The sequence below is a fragment of the Trichechus manatus genome, unplaced genomic scaffold (assembly GCF_000243295.1).
Source record: "Trichechus manatus latirostris isolate Lorelei unplaced genomic scaffold, TriManLat1.0 scaffold00289, whole genome shotgun sequence".
Taxonomy (NCBI): domain Eukaryota; kingdom Metazoa; phylum Chordata; class Mammalia; order Sirenia; family Trichechidae; genus Trichechus; species Trichechus manatus.
Genome location: NW_004444225.1, coordinates 289,769 through 311,919, shown reverse-complemented (window position 1 = coordinate 311,919; position 22,151 = coordinate 289,769). Strand labels below are relative to the sequence as shown.

The following is a 22,151-nucleotide window of genomic DNA, read 5'->3' as shown; positions in this document are numbered from 1 at the left end:
AATAGGAAGAAAGGGCCAATTTCATGTAGGCATACCTCCAGCTTGTCCACTCCCCATACTACCTACCCAGGTTCTGTGTAGGGGATGTCCCTTCTTATACTTTCTGTCTGGTGTCTGGGGTTTTATGAATACCTAGAAATGGGATTTTTGCACGAGTACAGGTTTTTTTCTCCATACGTTCGGCCACCCCATTATCCTCTACGATGTGAGGCGAGGAATTCTTCAAATATAATTGAATACATCATCTTTTGAAGCATGCAAATTAACATTGAAAGGATACCTTTCTATACATAACTTGCTGAAATAATTAAGGGTGTGAGGGCAGGTCAGGGGCTACCATTTGTGTTCCACTGCCGCCACTGAATCCAAGGGTGTTAGTTCCACATCTGTGAAGATATGCTGAGAGTGTGCCTATGCTAAGGAGCCCTGGTGGCGCAGTGGTTATAAGAGCTTGGCTGCTAACCAGAAGGTCGGCAATTCAAAAACATCAGCTGCGACTTGGAAACCCTATGGGGCAGTTCTACTCTCTCCTATAGGGTTGAACTATGAGTCGACTTGACAGCAACAGGTTATAGGGTCACCATGAGTTGGGACTGACTTGAGGGCAGTAGGTTTGGTTTTTTGGTTTTGTTCCTATGCTAAATACCGTCCACTTGTACTAACACCACCACTGACCATACCCTGCACATTAAATACTATGATACCTTTTATGTGGATTAGGAGAGCTGAGACGTAAACAATTTAGTTTTCTAAAATCATGGAGTTACAAAGTGGCAGAGTTGAGATTCAAACTTCTGTCTGATTCCAAAGGTCAGGTTCTTTGCTCTGCATGAATCTCTCACCATCCACCATCTTTTCTAAATGCAAAGCCCTCTTGCGGTCTGCAGTTTTGTAGACTCAGACCCTCTATAAATACTAATTATTCTAGAACTTAATTCTCTTACGTGCTATGTTAGATTGCTCTTTCAAATAGAGTTTGAATTTTAATTTGAAACCAGTGACTTTAGAGACAGATATCTGATACTTTTCTGGTTTTCTTACATCCAAATACAGTTAGCCAAATAATAACATTCTGCTGCTGTTTTGGAATGTTTATGAGCATATTTTCAGGTATTTAATTTTTATAGATCTCCTGACTTTTCTTATTTATTTATTTTAATCCCAGGCCAAAATTTTAGAATAGAGTGTGGATGTTTACTTATTATGTGCAGAATAATCACTTCCATATGTAGAAAGGGTTTTAGCAAAGCATTTTTTGCTCTCAAAAAGTATTTAATATGTGTGTGTGTGAGATGGTAGAACCATAATAGTCAGGTGAAAAATTGAAAAAAAATTGGGTTTATTTTTCCCCTTTTTTTACATTTGGCTACATGTGTGTTTTACCTTTTGTTGAAGTCTCTGAGTTTTGATGCAAATCCTGCAAAAGACAAATGGGTGCAAAAACACTTGTTATTCATAAAGCAAATTTACAAAACAATCAAACCTCTAATATTCAGAATTTAAACACTGAAATGTCTCTGGCACAGTGAAAAGACAAAACATTTCCTGGTACCATACATCAGTGTTCCTTATTAAACAAAGAAAATCTAAATTGTAAAAGAAAAGTTTTGTGAAGGTTGTAATGAACAATGCTAGTTGATTTTTTAAAAAAGAAATTGTGAGAAGAGGTCCAACTTTTTCAGTATCATTAGAGCAGTTCTATTGATATTACCTCAGCTCAATCCCCATTCCATGACAGTGACTAATCCTTTGATATAAGTACATTTCTAATTTTCTCCACTTAGTATGTCTACTTCTTATCATCAAGAGTCATTCAGATGCAAATTCTGGGCAGCACTGGTAAGAAGGCTGGATGGAGCTGGCAACACCACACAGATTCACAATATAGTTTCATTTCTTTCCTTCCTTTTTAGAGTATTCAAAAATACTGGTAATCAAATGCTTAGGGGAAAATAACTTACCTTGTATCATATTCCAAATAAAAAAAATACAATCCAAAATTTTATTTTTTGTTGTCATGAAAGTTATTTTTGTTGTTATTTAAGTTTATGTCCATTAGTATGTTGGCTTTATTTATTTTTATCTTTGTTAGAAACCTAGAATTACTTTGGTGGTTTAGGATTTGGTAGTTATAACTTCATTATCTTGAAAACTACATAAAGCCATCCACAGATTCACTAAAAATAAGATTTCAGTCCAAAAGAACATTCAATTTTCTAATAAGATTAATTACTCTTAATTTCTTAAAATTTTGCTTTAACAAGTTTACTTTTAAGGTGACCCAATTAATTGAAAGCTAGATTTCTCAAACAGTAAGTTAGGGAATGATTGTTTTCCTGAAACAAAGAATTTGCTTTAGAAAGGGAAAATTTATATCATATTTAAAATTTGAATAAATGTATATACAACTTTTCACTTAAAAGTATTATTCACATGAAACTTTTCAGAAGCATTTCTATTAGGCAAAATATTGCATCTGAGCAGAGTTTCAGCCACTAGACTTAACAACTACATATAAGATCTTCAGTGCATCCACGAAGGAGAGACTATTAAAGATGCTAGATAGCCAGACTTAGCTAGAATTCAATTTATTCAGAAACATAGGCTTGTATTATAAAAATCATCATGGCATTCATCTGTGCTACAATGTGAAAGCCATATTTTTCATTTTGTGGTTTGTTTACTGTGTGAGGATTTAATGGAAATATGTTAGCTTCGGGAATACAGCTTGAAGGATGGAAAATTGTTTCCAGTGCTGTCTGGGAACATGAACTGAAGTATAGCTGCATGTGTGATATAATTCTTTATCTTGCCAAAACTTACATTTAATAAATACTTAATTACTTCCCTGTATGGCAGGAAATAGATCTTGAAAGTTGACCAAAATGCAGCCAAGAAAAAGGGAGGCTGCTCAAATTTCAGATTTTATTGGCAGAAGATCTATATTTCTCTGTCTTTAATTTTAGGTTCATAGTGGGTGGACAGACTGAATTGCTCTGGCATTGCTAACTGAGTTGGTTACTGTACAAATTCTGTAAAATGTACCTACTACTTGTGCCAATGATTGTATGTAAGTGGGGTACTTTTAAGATCAAAGGGAAAAAGAGATGAACAAAAAAAGTATGAATGCAGATAATACAGAATAAGTGAACTTTTAAAGTCTGTCCAAAATAAGCAGTATATGTTTTTTGAAGGCAATTATTAGTTTTGGTCATTGACATATATTAAATAAAACTGGTAACTGTCAACTCTTTTTCTTTTTCATTTCCATGCATGACAAATCAGTTTTATCAAAATACAAGATAACTAAATATCTATATGATTACACAAACTACAAATAAATATTACATACAATTTAGTGCTTGTGAAGATGCAGAAATGTGAAATGTGAATATGAACTTTTCTTGAGCATTATGACTGTTCATAGCTTTCTTAGGACATATAATTTTTCCATGAAGGAATTATTTGGCTTCAGATACTCTGAAAGTTTAATGTTTCTGAGAAAACTGGCATTTTTGAACATTCCTTTAGGGAGTTTCAGCAAATGAATATTTTGAAGTTAAAGCTCTTTATATATAGTAATACTTTAATATCAGTTGAAGTGCTTCATCTTAAAATTAGATTTTCCTCATTCTTTGACCATTTGTTTCTACTGATCCACCAACAGCTGAATATAAAATCTGAAAAACTACAAGTAGTCTTAACAAAGGAAAGACACGTGTCCACATTTGAACACTTGGCCTCATCCTCTGGCAAAGGCTCACGTTTGTGACGAGGCTGACTATCATCACGGCCTGAGACAATGGACACCTACCTAACTGGTGCTTGCGTGGATTCAAACCTTCATCTCGGCCTGACGGGGAAGATTCTCAAAAATTACCACCGGCACCATCCCCACCAACGATTCTCATTCATTACACTATCATCTGGGCCCTTTCCAACACTTCTAATTTTCCCAACGGAGCTCTGGTGGCCAAGTGGTTAAGAGCTCGGCTGCTATCCAAAAAGCTGGCAGTTTGAAGCCACCAGCCACTCCTTGGAAACCCTATGGGGAAGTTCTATTCTGTCCTATAGGGTCACTATGAGTTGGGATCCACTTGATGGCAGCAGGTTTATTTGGTTTGGAATTCTCCCAAGAGCCCTCCAAATTATGTTTTATTATCCCTATTTTAGAGATGAGGAAAACTGAAACTTAGAGAAGTGAATTAATTTTACAAAAGAATATCAGTCAGAACACTTTGAATTCATATCATGTTTGTATGACTCTAAGGTTCAACCTCATTAATTTTATTATAAGCCCTAGTTACTTGTAATGTCTCTAAAACATGTTAATCTAAGAGAAAATATTTGCTTGTGAAAAGTTAATTCTTACTACCTTGCTATCCTGACTTAACTTCAGCTATCAGAAGGCTCTTCTTTAGTATAATCTAGTTCCCAAGTTTTTGAGTTCATCACAGATTTTTTTTTTTTTTAAATTATATTGGTGGTATGCTTTTCAAGACTATGGTATAATTTTTCCACTCTGACACAAAATAAAAAAATATAATCAGATTAAATGCGATCACATCAGATTTCTTAGTTTATATCATTTGTGAAAATCATAGATCTTAACATCCACACATGCAAACAGTTCTGGAAACTACATAATTATTTCATTTTCAAAACTCTCCTTTGATAATTGGAGGGCATGAGAGTAAGTGGTTTGCCATTAAGAAAGATTTAGGGAAATAAATACAAATCTGTCTCAGACATTGAATTTTGGGACTTACTGATATAAAATTTTGATTTCTTCAGTGTTTTGTGTTTTTAGTTTTAAACCATTGGTTATCTTTAAAATCTATTGCTCCTCAGACAGAATTACTAGGCTGAGGGCTGGGGACCATGGTCTTGGGGAACATCTACCTCAGCTGGCATAACATAGTTTATAAAGAAAATGTTCTACATCCTACTTTGATGAGTAGCATCTGGCATCTTAAAAGCTTGTAAGCAGCCATCTAAGATACTCCACTGGTCTCACCCTGTCTGAAGCAAGGAAGAATGAAGAAAACCATAGACACAAGGGAAATATTACTCCAGAGGATTAATGGACCACAACTACCACAGCCTCCACCAGACTGAGTCCAGCACAACTAGACGGTGTCTGGCTACCACCACCAACTGCTCTGACAGGGATTACAATAGAGGGTCCTGGACAGAGATGGAGAAAAATGTAGAACAAAATTCTAACTCATACACACACACAAAAAGACCAGAGTTAATGGTCTGACAGAGACTGGAGAAACCCCAAGAGTATGGCCCCTGGACACCGTCTTAACTCAGTACTGAAGTCACTCCAAGGTTCACCCTTCAGTCAAAGATTAGACAGGCTCATAAAACAAAACAACACTATGGGCACACCAGCTGTGGTGCCTTCTGTGTGTAGCTTCTCTAGCCATGATCTCCCACCCGGGTGATTGGGCAGGACTGTGTATAGGGTAACTGTGGCCCACCAAGGGGATTGGTCAGTTTTGCTTTTAAACACACACAAAAAATAAAATAACACAGAAAAGTAGAAATTGAAAAAAAATGAAAAAAAAAAAAGGAAAGAATCACCCACTGTCAATGTTTAGATAATATAAATAAAGTATTGGAATTTCTATATTCATTATCACTGCCTAATAATTCATACAAAACAAGATCTGATAAAAAATAAGACATAGATAGTCCATCATTAAGAAATTACTGATTTTTTAAATAGCTACTCACTTATTTGAAATAACAGCAGTACACACAATGATTTATATATAACTCTACTTTTTAAAACAATATTTTTTGAAATTTTGAGGCTGGCATATTCAAGACAATAAAATCTCTGCTTTTCCTTTCCATGCAGATAAGGAATCCATGTAATTACTCTCTTGTGAAGTTTCACATATACTGGGGTGTGTATAAGGGCCTGGGTTCAAATCTCTATTTTGCCACTTATTAATCATCTGTAGGCAAGCTCTCTAAGCATCAGATTTTAATACATAAAATGATCATTAAAATCCCAACTTCATGGCATTGCTATAAGGATAAAATAAAAGTTAACTTAAATGAGGTAATATATGTATAAAATTCTTTTATATGTTTCAGTGTATTATAAAGTATTAGTTATTATTATTTGGAGTCCCTGGGTGGTGCAAACAGTCAATGTACTTGACTACTGAGAGGTTGGTTCAAATCCACCCTTTCAAGAAGAAAAGCTTGGCAATCTACTTTCGAAAAATCAGCCATTGAAAATCCTATGGAGGACAGTTCTATTCTGACACACATGGGGTTGCCATGAGTCAGAATCAACTCGATGGCAACCGGTTATTGCTGTGTTTATCTCTCTGCTCTAAACATTGCTGTCGAGTTGATTCCGACTCATAGCAACCCTACAGTACAGAGTAGAACTGCCCCATAGGGTTTCCAAGGCTGTAAATCTTGACCGAAGCAAACTGCCACATCTTTCTCCCACGGCACTGAGCCACCAAGGCTCCCTCTTTCTGCTCCACCACCTGCTGAACTAATATAAGAATGAATGCATTCATTGGGACTGAATTGCCTCATCTTGTCACATCTACAATTCTGAGCCAGAAGTACACACTGCTAATTCAGCAAAAGATACCACAAAAACTGACCTCTTCTTTTACTTCCTACATATATGATTGTTCACACGCATGGACACGTACACCTGCATACACTGGGGCACCTGAGAGTCATCAATAGCCTATATAAACATTTGCATGTAAATATAATCATAAGCACATTCATCTAGGTAGGATTTCAGGTTCACTTAGAAGTTATACTGTAGTTACAAAGTTCAAATGGATCAGAAACTGCCTTTTAATTTAATTAAATCCATTTTATATAATGAAATCAAACTGCAACTAGCCACAAATGATTGAAATATACTCTATACACACACGTATATAGCCTTTAGTCTAAAGTCTTTCACTGTGCGTAATTATTGAGCTCATGTTTAAAATAGTTACTGTGTAATAAATAAGTGTACTTACCTCTGCTTGTCTCTGAATAATTAGATTTAGTTTATTTACTGCATCTGTAATTTGTTTGATTTCCACACACCCGAGAACACTGCATATGTTTCTAACTTCTTCAACAATATTATCCACATTTTGCTGTAGATGACAAGATTCACATCTTACTGTTTATTGACATTGTGAAGACACTACTTTATCTCTCTTCCAAGAAAATGAAATTAAATAAAATGTGGTTACCTGCTTTCATTTAAAAAGAAGGTTCTCAAGATGCAGACTATCAAGTGGCCCTAGCCACAATTTGCATTGAGTGAATAGTCAAAGCTAAGAACTATTAAGATTGTATGTATGAACTCAGGAGTCCCTGGGTGACACAAACAGTTAAGTACTTGACTATTAACTGAAAGGTTAGTGGTTTAAACCCACCCAGAGCACCTCAGAAGAAAGGCCTAGTGATCTACTTCCAGTCACAGCTGTGAAAACCCTATGGAGCAGTTCTACTCTGCAATACAAGGGGTCGTCATGAGTTGACATCAACTCAACAGCAACTGGTTTGCTTTTGTTTTGTTTTTGGTTTAACATGAGCTCTGCTTTAACATTACCTAAAGTAAGAGAGAGAGAGAGAGCGTTTGAGAGTGAGAAATTTAGCTTAGACAAAGTCTGTAGTTTCTACAAAATACCTTCAAAAGGATGCAGCTGACTGCAGACACGTGTAGAGTTTTCAAATGCATCTGTTTTTGGAATCAGTGTACTGGAGAGCAAACTTACTAAAAATCAAATTCACACTAGGGTTCAGAACAAACTTGGGAAGATGGTATAGGGGTGTTTGTTAATCATCTAACTGCACTGTCCTTGAAGCAACCGATGTTTCCCAAAATTCACTGACTACAAGTATACTCTACAGTAATGACCAAATTTTCTGAAAATTGCCAATTGCACTTAAGATAGTTATACACAGATTTTATGCTCACAGTGCTAAGAGATTTTCATCAGTCTTCTACATCTCAGCTTTGAACATGTTCTTAAATAAGCTTTGAATGAAAAAGAAAAATCTGTTCTATTTGACCTACCCTTTTTTTGTGTACTGACATTAACTATGGTGAGAAATATCTCTTTCTTCCTCAGTTCCATGCTAATCATCTCTCACTATACAATATTTTTATGTACTTTGTATAAATAATAAAAATGGTGGCCTTTCAAAAAATATTAACCCTGTCACCAAAGCCACAGTCATTCCAGTGGAGATTGTCGTTGTTGTTAGGTGCCGTCAAGTGGGTTCTGACTCATAGTGATCCTATGTACAACAGAATAAAACACTGCTGGTCCTGCACCATCCTCACAATCATCGTTATGCTTCAGCCCATTGTTGTAGCCACTGTGTCAATCCATCTTGCTGAGGGTCTTCATCTTTTTTGTTGACCCTCTACTTTACAAGCATGATGTCCTTCTCCAGGGACTGATCCCTCCGATAACATGTCTAAAGTATGTGAGACGTAGTAATGGAGATTAGAAGAATTTATTTCAGGAAGACATAGAGAAAAACACTTTTTGTTTTTCCACACACAGGTATGGATTCCCAATACAAAAATATTTTAATTATTACTCAAGTATTTTCTTAACAAAACATCAGTGTAAGGACATGACACAAATAATATATTAGTGAGGCACCACTTTGCCATTGTCTTGGGAAACCAGAACTTTTTGTATATATTGTCAGTAAGTCTTAGATGTGATTTTACTAAACCTAGGAAGAATAGCTAATGAATTTTATGAAAGACATAATCAGGATTACAGAAATTCCAACAGGCTTGATTAAAGTAAGAAGATATCATTTAATTGGGATACATTTTAAGTTTTTCACAGGTTGAGAAAACACAACTACTGAATCATAACATTGGGAAGAAAAAATATGAGTAATTGATATAAAAATAAAAAGTCAGTTGTTTTACTTATGTGTGAACTCTATGTGAGTCAACCCTGACACGTGGCTGCCAGAAGTTCTATTTCATTATTAAAAGGAATCAAAAGACACATACTCTCCATAACAGGAAAGTTAAATTACTACCACCTTTTCCTTCATATAATCTGAACTGGAGTTTAGTTATGGGCAAACTGAACTTTGCCAAAGGAGAGCAACCAGACTACTCGTGTACCCATTTTATACAGCATAGTAGGTAGTATTTTCAGCTCTGCAGTCAGATTTTTTTTGTTCAAATTTTGGTTCTTCTCCTTTCTACCTGTGACCATCATCATGTTATCTAACTTCCATGTGGCAACAGTAACAGTTACTTATAGGGTTGTTGTAAAGATCAAATGAGAAAAAATATGTAAAAGTGCCTGGCAGGGAATAAGGGTTAAGTTTTAAAGTTTAATTAATTAATTAATATTTATCCATTCACACAGATTTTTCAGTTTATAAGAGAAATCAGACACTATACGTGCATAACTAACTAATAAAATGAAAATTAAAAAGTCATAAACATGAGGTACATATTAAGTGCTGTGTTTATTTTTTCACAGATACATTGTAAGCAGGTATGTGATACATGTGAATTTGTAAAAATCCATAAATATTACTAATTAAAATGCAAATGCTGGGTAGTTGGCTTCAAACACTCAGTAGCTAATACAGTCATCTACTATTCCAGCCTTGCAGAGCTTCTTATCTGAACTAGGTTATTTACATATATTATCTCATTTAATCTTCACAGTAATTCTGAAAGATAAATATATTCATTTTATTCATGATTCACAGATTGCTAGAAAATATAAAGTGAAGTATTGCTATCAGAAATAACTTGGTGATTAATTGGATGTGGGGGACAACAGAAAGGATGAATTTAATATGATGCCAAAATGTCATACCTGGAAAACCAGTAAGACAGGCTGTCATTAATTATAGTAGGAAACACAGGCAAAATGGGAGGATTTTTGGATAGATTGTGATAAATTAACTTTTTGATACACTGAGCTTGAGATGGCAAGGAGACAACCAGGTAGACGTACAAATTCTATGAGGCTAATCCACTATATAAGAGTCTACAGATACAACACACAGTAGAATTAGCACTTAACCTCAAGAAAGATCAAAGCTAAGCTCGATTTAGTCATCATTTTCACAGAGGTGATACAAGGCCAAGAATTTGGATATGATTGTCCAGAAAGAGAATATAGATAGAGGAAAGAAAAATTGAAAGCTGTGAATGTCATATTTCAGAAAATCTAATATCTGAATGACAGATTAGGAAGTCTGAGCCAGAGATGGAGCATTTAGAGCATGGAGATATAAGCTGTAAGACTACAGCTTAAGGCCGAAACACCAAACCCATTGAGTAGAGTCAATTCCAACACAAAGCAACCCGATAGGAAAGGGCAGAACTGTCCCATAGGGTTTCCAAGGTTGTAAATCTTTACGGACTCAGACTGCCACATCTTTCGCCCACAGCTTTTATGAATACAGAGAAGTTCATTTGGTTCAATATGAGAAAGTATTTGTAAAAACTCAAAAATCGAGTAGGTTGCCTTATGAGTAGAGAGTTCCTCCACATTATAGGTATACGAACAATCAGGTATATTTACAGGAAATTTTTGCATTGCATAAGGACTGGACTAGGCTATCTCTAAATTCTTTCTAACTATGACTCTTTGAATAGGTAGGGTGAAAGGATACAACTCTGATGCACATCTTTCTTGACTTTAAACCACACAGTATCCTCTTGTTCTGTTTGAACGACTGCCGCTTTATCTATGTAGAGGTTCCTCATGAACATAATTAAGTGTCCTGGCATTCCCATTCTTCTCAATGTTATTCACAATTTGTTATGATCCACACGGTCGAATGCCTTTGCATAGTTAATAAAACACAGGTAAACCTATTTCTGGTACTCTCTACTTTCAGCCAGGATCCATCTGACATCAGCAATTACATCCCTGGTTTCACGTCCTCTTCTGAATCCGGCTTGAATTTCTGGCAGTTCCCTTTGAATATACTGCTGCAGTCACTTTTGAATGATCTTCAGCAAAATTTTATTTGTATGTGATATTAATGATACTGTCCAATAATTTCCGCAGTCGGCTGGATCACCTTTCTTGGGAATAGGCATAAATATGGATCTCTTCCAGTCAATTGGCCAGGTAGCTGTCTTCCAAATTTCTTGGCATAAGTGAGCACTTCCAGTGCTGCTTCCATTTATTGAAACATTTCAATTTTAATTGGTATTCTGTCATTTCCTGGAGCCTTGTTTTTTGCCATTCCCTTCAGTGCAGCTTGGACTTCTTCCTTCAGTACCATTGGTTCTTGATCATATGCTACCTCCTGAAATGGTTGAACACTGACCAATTCTTTTTGGTATGCTGACTCTGTGTATTCCTTCCGTCTTCTTTTGATGCTTCCTGCATCGTTTAATATTTTCCCCATAGAATCCTTCACTATTGCAACTTGAGGCTTGAATTTTTTCTTCAGTTCTTTCAGCTTGAGAAATGCCGAGTGCATTCTTCCCTTTTGATTTTCTATCTCCAGGTCTTTGCACATGTCATTATAATACTTTGTCTTCTTGATCTGCCCTTTGAAATATTCTGTTTGGCTCTTTTACTTCATCATTTCTTCCTTTTGCTTTAGCTACCTGATGTTCAAGAGCAAGTTTCAGAGTCTCTTCTGTATGCTGAGCAAATCTGAGAAGCTGGACTATATGAACAAGAATGGGGCAGCAGTATTGGAGGAAGACTCATTAACAACCTATGATATGCAGACGACACAACCTTGCTTGCTGAAAGTGAAAAGGACTTGAAGCATTTACTGACGAAGATCAAAGACCACAGCCTTCAGTATGGATTACACCTCAACATAAAGAAAACAAAAATCCTCACTACTGGACCAATAAACAACATCATGATAAACAGAGAAAAGATGGAAGTTGTGAAGGATTTCATTTTACTTGGATCCACAATCAACACCCATGGAGGCAGCAGTCAAAAAATCAAAAGATGCATTGCATTGGACAAATCTGCTGCAAAAGACCCTTTTAAAGTGTTGAAAAGCAAAGATGTCACCTTGAAGACTAAGGTGCGCCTGACCCAAGCCATGGTGTTTTCAATTGGCTCATATGCATGTGAAAGCTGGACAATGAATAAGAAGACTGAGGAAGAACTGACGCCTTTGAACTGTGATGTTGCAGAAGAATATCGAATATACCATGGACTGCCAAAAGAACGAACAAACCTGTCTTGGAAGAAGTATGACCAGAATGCTCCTTAGAAGCAAGGATGGCAAGAATACATCTCACATACACTTCGGACATATTATCAGAAGGGATCAGTCCCTGGAGAAGGACATCATCTTGGTAAAGTGGAGGGTCAGAGAAAAAGAGGAAGACCCTCAACGAGACGGACTGACACAGTGGTTGCAACCATGGGCTCAAGCATAACAAGGATCATTAGGATGGCGTAGGACCTGGCAGTGTTTTGTTTGGTTGTACGTAGTGTCGCTATGAGTCAGAACTGACCCGACGGCACCTACCAACAACATGACTGGTTAATGAAGACTGATAACAATGATGTGACAGCATTTTATGTGCTATATTATTTTAGCCAATATTTTATTTATCATAGGCTTTGAAGGCTCAACATTCTAATACATTAGATTTTAAGCAGCATACCTAAAAAATATTTTTAACATCGGGAAAGACTGAGGACAAACTTTTTTCATGTGCATTTTTCTAAAAAACAACACAAAACAGCATATTTTTTTTTCATTTAATTGTGATGGAGACTAAAATGATGTGAGTTTAAATAGCTATGTAACAGCTTACCATCTTCCAGATTTTATATATAAACTTTAACGAACCTCTATTTGTATTTACACACTGAAAATCATCAAATTCAATTAACGCAGTTGAAGACAAATCAAGAATTCAGAGTTTTTAATTTGTAATTTCCTTAAAGGTTAAAAATAGTCTTCAGAGTTCCACTTTGGCTTAAAATATAGACTGTCACTCCCACCTTAACAATGCAAACAAATTAATAATCTACAAAATCGTAACTTTTCCTAACCCCAACAGAAATTTGAAGTCACAAGATGACCAAGTAAACTGAATTCCCAAGAGTGGCAAGGCCTCCCAAGGAGAGATGGGGCACTGAATGTGTTTGACCTTTGTCAGTACAGAAGAAAGTGGTGGCCACCATACAGGTGGGTAAGAAGTATTCAGATAAAATTGTAACAAGTTCTTAAAGGCACAATGTGAGCTAGCATGTCAGTTTGGAATATCTGAGAGCCCAAGACACAAGAGGAGTTTGCATTCACTTGTAAGCTCTTTTCCCCGGGCGTGTACCAGCTGCTCAGGGAAAACACTGAGGGCAGTACAGGAAACTGATGCCCCACTCAGTGATGCAGGCATGTAGGAGGTGATTGGCTGTTTCTACAGAATAGACGTGGAGCTCTGCTTAATTCTGTGGATCCTTCTCTTACAAGAAGCAAAAGCCTTAAGGGGCCAGGGAAGGAGCAGCAAACCCTCTGTCACCCAGGGCAGGTGTAGAAAGCAAAACAGTCTATATCTGGGGGAGAGGTAGGATATAGGCAAAGATCCACCAGTTCTGACAGAAGGGTAGAAGCAAAAACATTTTGTTACTAGGGAAGAGGCAGGTAACTGTTTGGAGTTCAGGAGACTAAGCAGAGGTCACGTACCACAGGAGAAGAGTAGGAATCTCTCCCCTGCACAAGAACAATTGCAGATATAAGGCAGAGTATGGCTGCCCCAAGGAGGAAAAGCAGGAATGCTCAGAAAACCCCACCCCTGAGTCTCAAGTACACAGAACCTGCCTAAGGTAGTGTTGGATCATTACAACACAAAGCTCCCTCTGCCACCCACAGGAGCCTAGCACTGAGGAGTAAGCAAAGCAGAGTACTTCTGGGGGAGGGACAAAAGTTTAAAGAGAGACCCCTTCCATAGCACAGGTATATGCAAGGTCTGTTGAAAACTGAGCGTGAAGCAGGAACACAGAGAAAAACCTTCTGGAATCACAAAACCCATTGCCCTCGAGTAGATTCTGACTCATAGTGATCCTGTAGGACAGAGTAGAACCACTCCATAGGGTTTCCAAGGAGTGGCTGGTGGATTTGAACCGCCAACCTTTTGGTTAGCAGCCAAGCTCTTAACCACGGTGCCACCAGGGCTCCTCTGGCATCACAGGCCCCGCCCAAAACACACGCAATATTAGACAACTACTAAAGAATCGTTAGCTGAAGTTCCCTGATGATAATGATACCAACCACAAAACAAAAATAAAGCTCAAATCCTGATTAGATTCTATTAACCCTACATATTAACAGCTTAACAAAAGAAGAGGCATGCCCATTTCCAGGCTCTGAATACAATTTACCTTCATCTTTATTCTTGTTCTACACAGGATGTGCAGCATTCAAAAAAACTGTGATCCACACAATAAAGCAAGATAAAACAACCCATTGTCAATAGATAAAGCAATTAACATCACTGGACTAAGACGTGGCCCAGGTGTTCAAATTATCTAATGGGACTTTAAAATAATTATCATTAATATGTTAAAGGATCTAGTGGAAAATGTGGACAACATGCATGAACAGATGGGGAATTTTAGCATAGAGATGGAAACTGTAAAAAAAGTCAAATGGAAATGATAGAAATAAAAATATATAATATTGTAAGTTAAGAATTCCTTCAATGGGATCATTAGCAGACTGAACACAGCTAAGGAAAATATCAATATAATTGAAGATACATCAAGAGAAATTATCCTAAACACAAAGGGAAAAAAGAGCAGGGGGTGGGGGTAGGGGTACGGGGGAAACCAGGACACAGCATCTAAGAACTGTCACACAATGTCATACATGCAATTGGAGTTCTGGAAAGAGAAGACCCGAGCCACATATCAAAATTTGTGGGATGCTGTTAAAACTTAGAAAGCAATCTAAGGCTTTACATTTTTAAAAGTTTCAATAGCTCCGAGTCAATTAAAGATGTTACATTTATATTTAAAATCCTTCCCACAAAGAAAGCTCCAGAGCAGATAGCTTCACTGGTGAACTCTATCAAACATTTAAGGAAGAAATAAAACCAATTCTACTCAAATTCTTTCAGAATATAGAAGAAGAGAGAACACATCTCAATTTATTTTATGAGGCCAACATTACTCTTTTACCAAATCAAACATTACAAGGAAAAAAAATAACAAACTGTAGACAGATACCCCTCATATATATAGACGCAAACATTCTTAAAAATATTGCCTAATTGAATCCAATAATATATTCAAAGGATTCTAAAACTTTACTAATTGCAGTTTATCCTGGTAATGCAAAGATGCTTTTACATTTTGAAAAGAATAAAGGACAAAAGCCACATATTCATCTGTCTAGATGAAAAAAAAAAGCAACTGATAAAATTTATCATCCGTTCATGACATAAACTCACAGCGAACTTGAAATAGAAGGGAACTTCTTCAACCTGAAAAAAAGAGCAAATAACTTCCTGCCGCAGCTACATAACTTCCAATATAAAATTAACAACCAGGCGAGGATGTCTGCTCTTATCACTTCTAGTCAACATTTTACTGGAGGTCTCAGCCAGTAAAAGTAATAAGTCAAATAAAAGAAATTAAAGGCCTAAGGACTGGAGATGAAGAAGTAAAAATGTTTCACAGATGGAAATGACTGCATATGTAGAAATTCTAAGGAATCTAAAAAATGATGCTTAGAAATAAAAAATGAATTTAACAAGGGCACAATATACAAGGTCAAGATATAAAAGTCAACTCTATTTCTATATATTAGTAACAAAAATTGGGAAATGATATTACAAATTTATACAAATACATAAAATAATTAAGGATAAATTTAACAAAATATGCATAATACCTGTACACTAAATTATAAAACACTGTTAGGAGAAATTTAGGGACATCTGTATAAATGGAGAGAAACACCATGCTCATGGATTAGAAGATTCAATATTTTAAAATGTTAATTCTTAAATTGATTTATAGCTTCAACGTAAGTCTAGTAAAGTACCTAAAATAGCCAAACATTTTTGAATAAAAACAGCGAAGTTGGAGAACTTATACTCTTTTATTTCAAGATTTTCTATAAAAGTATGATAATCAAGATAGTGTGCAATCAAGATAGGGATAAACATATAGACCAACAGAACAGGAGAGAGACTCTAGAACTAGATTCACACATATATAGTTAATTGTTTTAGACAATATCATCAAGATCATTAGAGGAAAACATAGCATTTTCAACAAATTGTTCAGGAACAATTAGATATCCATTTGGGGGGGTGGGGGAAGCAAACACCTAGACCTTAACCTCACATCATAAACTGAAAGTAACTTGAAACGGATCATATATCTAAAATAACAGCTAAAACTACAAATATTTTTGGAAAAAAAGTTGGAAATATATATGTAAAGTTGGGTAGACATGTTATATCTTTGTTAAATAAGACAAAAAATCATGAAGTACAAAATTAAAAAAATAAAAAGAGACTTCTAAAAATTAAAAACTGCTTTTCAGAAAGCATAGAAGTAAATAAAACAAACAAAAAAGCTACAGATAAGAAGAAAATATTTGCAATACTTAGATCTCACACAGAACTTTCATTTAGAATATATAAAGAACTCTTACAATTCAATGACAAGACAAACAACCCAATTATAAAAATTAGCAAACGATTTTAAAGTTAAAACCAAAAGGAAATATCATTACACAGCCACTTAAATAACAAAAATTAAAGCACTGGAAATAACAAATGTGATAAGGGGGTGGAGTAACTGGACTTCTCATATCATACATATGATTTCACTTTTATGATGTTCTAGAAAAGGCTGAAGAAATCTATATTGAAAGAAAGTAAATCTTTGGTTGCCTGAAATTGAGGATAGAAGTAATTTACTGCAAAGAGGCATATGGGCACTTTATATCTTGATTTCATGTATCACAGAAATATGCATTTTCAAAGCTGGTTAAACTGTACACTTAACACAGATGCATTTTATTTTACATAAATTATACTTCAAGAAAGTTGATTAAAAAAGACACCATAATGAAAGTGAAAAGCCACCAACTGGCAGAAGATATTTAAACGCACATAAAAAAACAAAGAAAGAGTAAATATATAAAGAACTTCCATGAATCTGTTTGAAAAAGGCTAAGAAAGGCAGAAAAATGGACAAAATATATGAAAATGTAAGTTACAAAAGAAGGCAATTTAATGGTCCATTAAAAAAATAAATGTAGGAATCATGACTTATTAGTAGTTGGAGAAATTCAAATTAAAACCAAAATAAGATATAATTACATACACTTTGCACTGACAAAATGTAAGAAGTTGGACTATACCACATATTGGTGAGAAAATGGAGCAATGGGAACCTTATTAGACAAGAGTTTAGGATTACTTTTTAAGTCTATAACCCTAGATATACATATCTATATATCTTAGAGAAACCCCGATGTAACTTAAACGTATATTAACAGAAGAGATAAATAAACTGAGGTCTATTCATCCAAAGGAGTACTATACATCAGTGAAAATCAACAAATCACAACCACATAGAATAAGGTGGCTGATTCTCACAAACAATATTGAGTGAAAAAGGGCTCAGAAAGCACACATAGTTTGATTCCTTTATACAGGTTTAAAAGAAAATCTAAACAATATATTGCTAAGGGATGTGTACTTTTTAGTAAAGTGATAAAGCAAAGTTAGAAAACACTTTTCACCAGAGTACCTCTTATGTAGCGGAGAGGAGATGCAAAGAGACACACAGGCAGATTCTATGCTACTGCCAATATTTTGTTCCTTAACTCACTGTTTAATAAGAGTCTCTATTATTCTCTAATTTATATGTATGTTTCATATGTTCTTCGTGTATTATATAATCCATTAGACACATTCAAAATACAATATCAGATCGCATTATTCCTTTGCACAAATCCTCCAGTGTTTTCCGTATCACTAGGACCACAGATTATGTTGGCCAGTGATTTTCTCCAATATTTAGGGTCTACTTTCACTTTTTATCCTTCTTCAAGTCTGGAAGAGTTCTACACGTAATAGGTTTGACTTTCAGTAGTTTCAGTTCTGACCTTTAATTCTGCTATGGAAGATTTCAATTCTGCAATTGTGTTTTATTTTCCTTGTGACCTGACCTTATTTCATTCATCTCCTTGGCTTCTCTTCTCCTTTTGTGACCTTTCAACTGATCTTTGTTGCCAATTCATCTTACTCTATTTTATTCTTATGATTTTTGTTCCTTTCCCACCTCTTCTTATATTCTATTTGGAAGGCAAAGCAGTTTTGTGAAATTTTCTTCTGGATCCTATACAATCCTCTACTTTAGTAATAGTGATAAAATTAGTAGCAGTACTAGCAATAAAATAATACTTTGTACTTGCCTTTTCTTGAACACTTATCTTCCAGTCACTGTACCCATTAATTTTTAAAAATATAATTGCATTAGATTTTATAATCTTTACTCTAGTTGTGGATAATATGACCTCTTGGAAGGCTGAATAAAAAACCTGCATACTGGTGGAGGGCTGGCATACGCATGTATCTGATTTTGCACTCTCTGGTCCTCAGTTCTGTTCTATACTTCCTCTGCTTAAATTATGCTTTAAACAGGAATTTCTGAAACTCTAACAATAGATCTGCTTGTTCCTAAGAGAGCTTCAGTTCTCAGAAAGCTAAATATATGATACAAATCCCTATGCTCCCCCTTTTTTTCTACTTATATGTAGAATTTTCAGGTTCTGCCTGGATGATTATGCTTGAATTTTGGCCATGGGAAGGGGCCAGTGTGACAAAAATATTACTCTGCCTCAATTATTAAGTTACTTAACCTTGTATAATAGGTATGTCATAGTCTTCTGGTTATCCAGTCAGTATAGCCTCTGAATCATGCGGTAGATGACAGAAGGTCTTATGAATTGAATTGTGTCCCCAAAAAATGTGTGTTGTAAATCCTAACCCCTATACCTATGGATATAATCCCATTTGGGAATAGAGTTCTCTCTGTCATGTTAATGAAGCCTCAGCAGTGTAGGGTGTGTTTTAAACCTAACCATTTTTGAGATACAAAAAGAGCAGATTAGGCACAAAAGGAAGCAAGCACAAATGGGGAAAGACAGATGCCACATGGAGCTCTTCAAAGAACACCTAGAAGAAAGCTAGAGAAGCTGAGACAAGTGTTTTCCCCCAGAGTGGACAGAGAGAGCCTTCTCCTAGAACAGGTACCCTGAATTCAGATTTCTACCCTCCTAAACAGTAAGAAAATAAATACCTGTTCGTTAAAGCCACCCACCTGGGGTATTTCCATTACAGCCACACTAGCTAACTACGACAAAAGGGTTTGAAGGTTCTTAATTCCTTTCAGACAAGGTTTCATCAAGCAAAACCACATTTTGAAGCACAAGCAGATCTTTCTCAGTCCAGATCCATCTACCAGAGGTTTCATATATGAAGTTATATGATCAAGTTGGACAATGAATAAGGAAGACCAAAGAAGAACCGATGCCTTTGAATTATGGTGTTGGTGAAGAATACTGAATATACCACGGGCTACCAGAAGAATGAACAAATCTGTCTTGGAAGAAGTACAGCCAGAATGCTCATTAGAAGCAAGGATGGCAAGACTTCGTCTCGCATACTTTGGACATGTTATCAGGGGGAACCAGTCCCTGGAGAAGGACATCATGTTTGGTAAAGTAGAGGGTCAGAGAAAAAGAGGAAGACTCTCAACAAGATGGATTTACACAGTGGCTGCAATAATGGGCTGAAGCATAACGACTGTGAGGATGGCGCAGGACCGTGCAGTGTTTCATTCTGTTGTACACAGGGTCTCTATGAGTCAGAACCAACTCGACTGGCAGCAACAACAGATTCTGGTGTAAGTCTGTCATCAGTAGGAATGGTCTTTCTCTGAAAGTCCTCAATGGCACTTTAATAAGAATTTAGGAAACAACGTTTTAGAAGCTACTAAAAAGAAGAAATTTTGAATCAGAAGTTGAATCTTTCACCTAGGTTGAGATCTGGTTTTACACTGTTTTACTCTGTTTATACCCAGCTCTATGTACATTATTTATGTGGGTAGGCTGTCTTCCAGCTAGATCATCAGCCACTTCAGAGAATGGTTCTGACTTCCATTTCTCTTGGTTCCAGTGAGTAAATACTTCAGTAATTTGCATGAAGTGCGCATTCAGTAATACCTTTGGGGACAATTCCTTCTTTTATTCTTTATTTTCCTAAATTGGAGATAACGAATTAGATAAAGAATTAGGGATAATAAACACAGAATGTATTTTTTTACATTTCAGAGGATTAGTGGAATAGAGGAGAGGAAAAAAATTTGTTTCTAAAGGTGAGGCTGCATGTAAATTGCCTAACAACTAGCCATTTAAAATAGCCAGGATGCCCGATCTGGTACAAGTCAAGTTTAAAATAAATCATGCTGAGGAAGAAAAAAATTGGAAATTTAAATTATCGATATTATTTAATAATATTTACTTGATACTTATTCAGCTTTCATGTTTGTTATTTTATCAAACTTGCATAATATTTCAAGTTTGGAAGATATGATTTAAAAACATTATTTTTCAAATTGATACTGTCTGGGACTTTTATGAAATGTTACTTAATGCCCTTGTCAAATAAAAAAGTGCAAAATTGAGAACTGATAATATCACAGACTGTCTTCAGTTCTCTGATATTTGCTACTGATGCTTCATAGAAAGCGTCTCATTTAAGAAGCTCATTCTTTGGGATGAAGTTCATATGGAAAATCACAGACACTGTGGCCATTTATTAAATAATTTAAATCTAAGTGATGATCAGTGTTTGCCAATGAAAATGAAAAGATGGCATTTCTTTGATGTTTTGCCAACTTCTAAGTCATATTGGAAAAACTTAATGAGAGTCGATGGTTTCTTTCAAAGTAGAAATAACAAAATTTTCATACATGAGTAATATGATTAATCTTCTGTATTTGGAAATTAAGAACCATCATAGATTCTCAACATTTTTTTGTGTGTGTGAAAAAAAAAGATGTTTATGACACATGAGTAGTACTAAGATATTTGGATAGCTAAAATTCATCCATAAGTAGGTTACCATAACCTCAAAGGTGTATCTATTTACAGTCAAGAGACATAAAAAAAAAAAAAATGATCTAGGAATGAAGTCTTAATGTACCCTAGATGCTGGTAAATTTCAAATTCTACACTAGAAAGAACAAGTATCACAAGAAGTACTAATTTTGGACTCTTTTCACATTCCACATTTTAGACTTCCAGATAGAGGCCAGATTTCAGGAAAGAAAAATGAAATTAAAGTAAGAAGGTTACACTTAGGGAAGGAATATGAGTCATGTACTTGTCATCCTCATGTCTTTATATATTTATTAGGAATATTAGGAATGGTTTCTTGAGATGCTTGGTATGTGTATGTGCATGTATCTCAAGTGTCCATTAACTAATAAAACTAAGTTCTGACTTGTCTTAAAATATTCTCTGATGCATACAATTTGCTGTAATAGGATGCTTTATCTGCAGACAGCTAAACCTTCCTTGGAAGAACAAGTTATAAGAAATTATCTGCCTAGTGGAGGTCACAATATGGATACCCAATAAGCTTTGGACCATGACATTATTTTCCCGCATGCATATGCATACTTTACATGCTTGCGAAAGTTGGATGAATAAAGATGATCGAGGAAGAATTGACGACTTTGAATTGTGGTGTTGACAAAGAATATTGAATATACCATGGACTGCCAAAAGAATGAACAAATCTGTCTTGGAAGAAGTACAACCAGAATGCTCCTTAGAAGCAAACTTCCTCTCACATACTTTGGACATGCTATCAGGAGGGACCAGTCCCTGGAGAAGTACATCATACTTGGTAGAGTAGAGGGGTCAGCAAAGAAGAGGAAGACCCTCAGTGAGATGGACTGACACAGTGACTGCAACAATGGGCTCAAGCATAACTACGATTGTGAGTATGGCACAGGACCGGGCAGTGTTTCGTTCTGTCGTACGCAGGATCACAATGAGTCGGAACCGACTCGATGGCACCTAACAACACATTAATTTCCTGTGTTCTCCTCTCTTCCCTA

The 22,151-nt window shown here is 35.8% G+C and overlaps 1 protein-coding gene across 1 annotated transcript in view; it reads right to left on the bottom strand.

Moving 5' to 3' along the window:
• The window catches only part of PIK3C2G (phosphatidylinositol-4-phosphate 3-kinase catalytic subunit type 2 gamma), a 417,122-nt gene that overhangs the window by 332,827 nt on the left and 62,144 nt on the right, over positions 1-22,151 (bottom strand). The window contains exons 8-9 of the mRNA XM_012559647.2: positions 7,023-7,145; positions 1,384-1,417 (exon numbers count right to left, since the gene is read on the bottom strand). Coding sequence (XP_012415101.1) covers positions 1,384-1,417; positions 7,023-7,145 — 157 coding nt within the window. The remainder of the gene's footprint in view (positions 1-1,383; positions 1,418-7,022; positions 7,146-22,151) is intronic.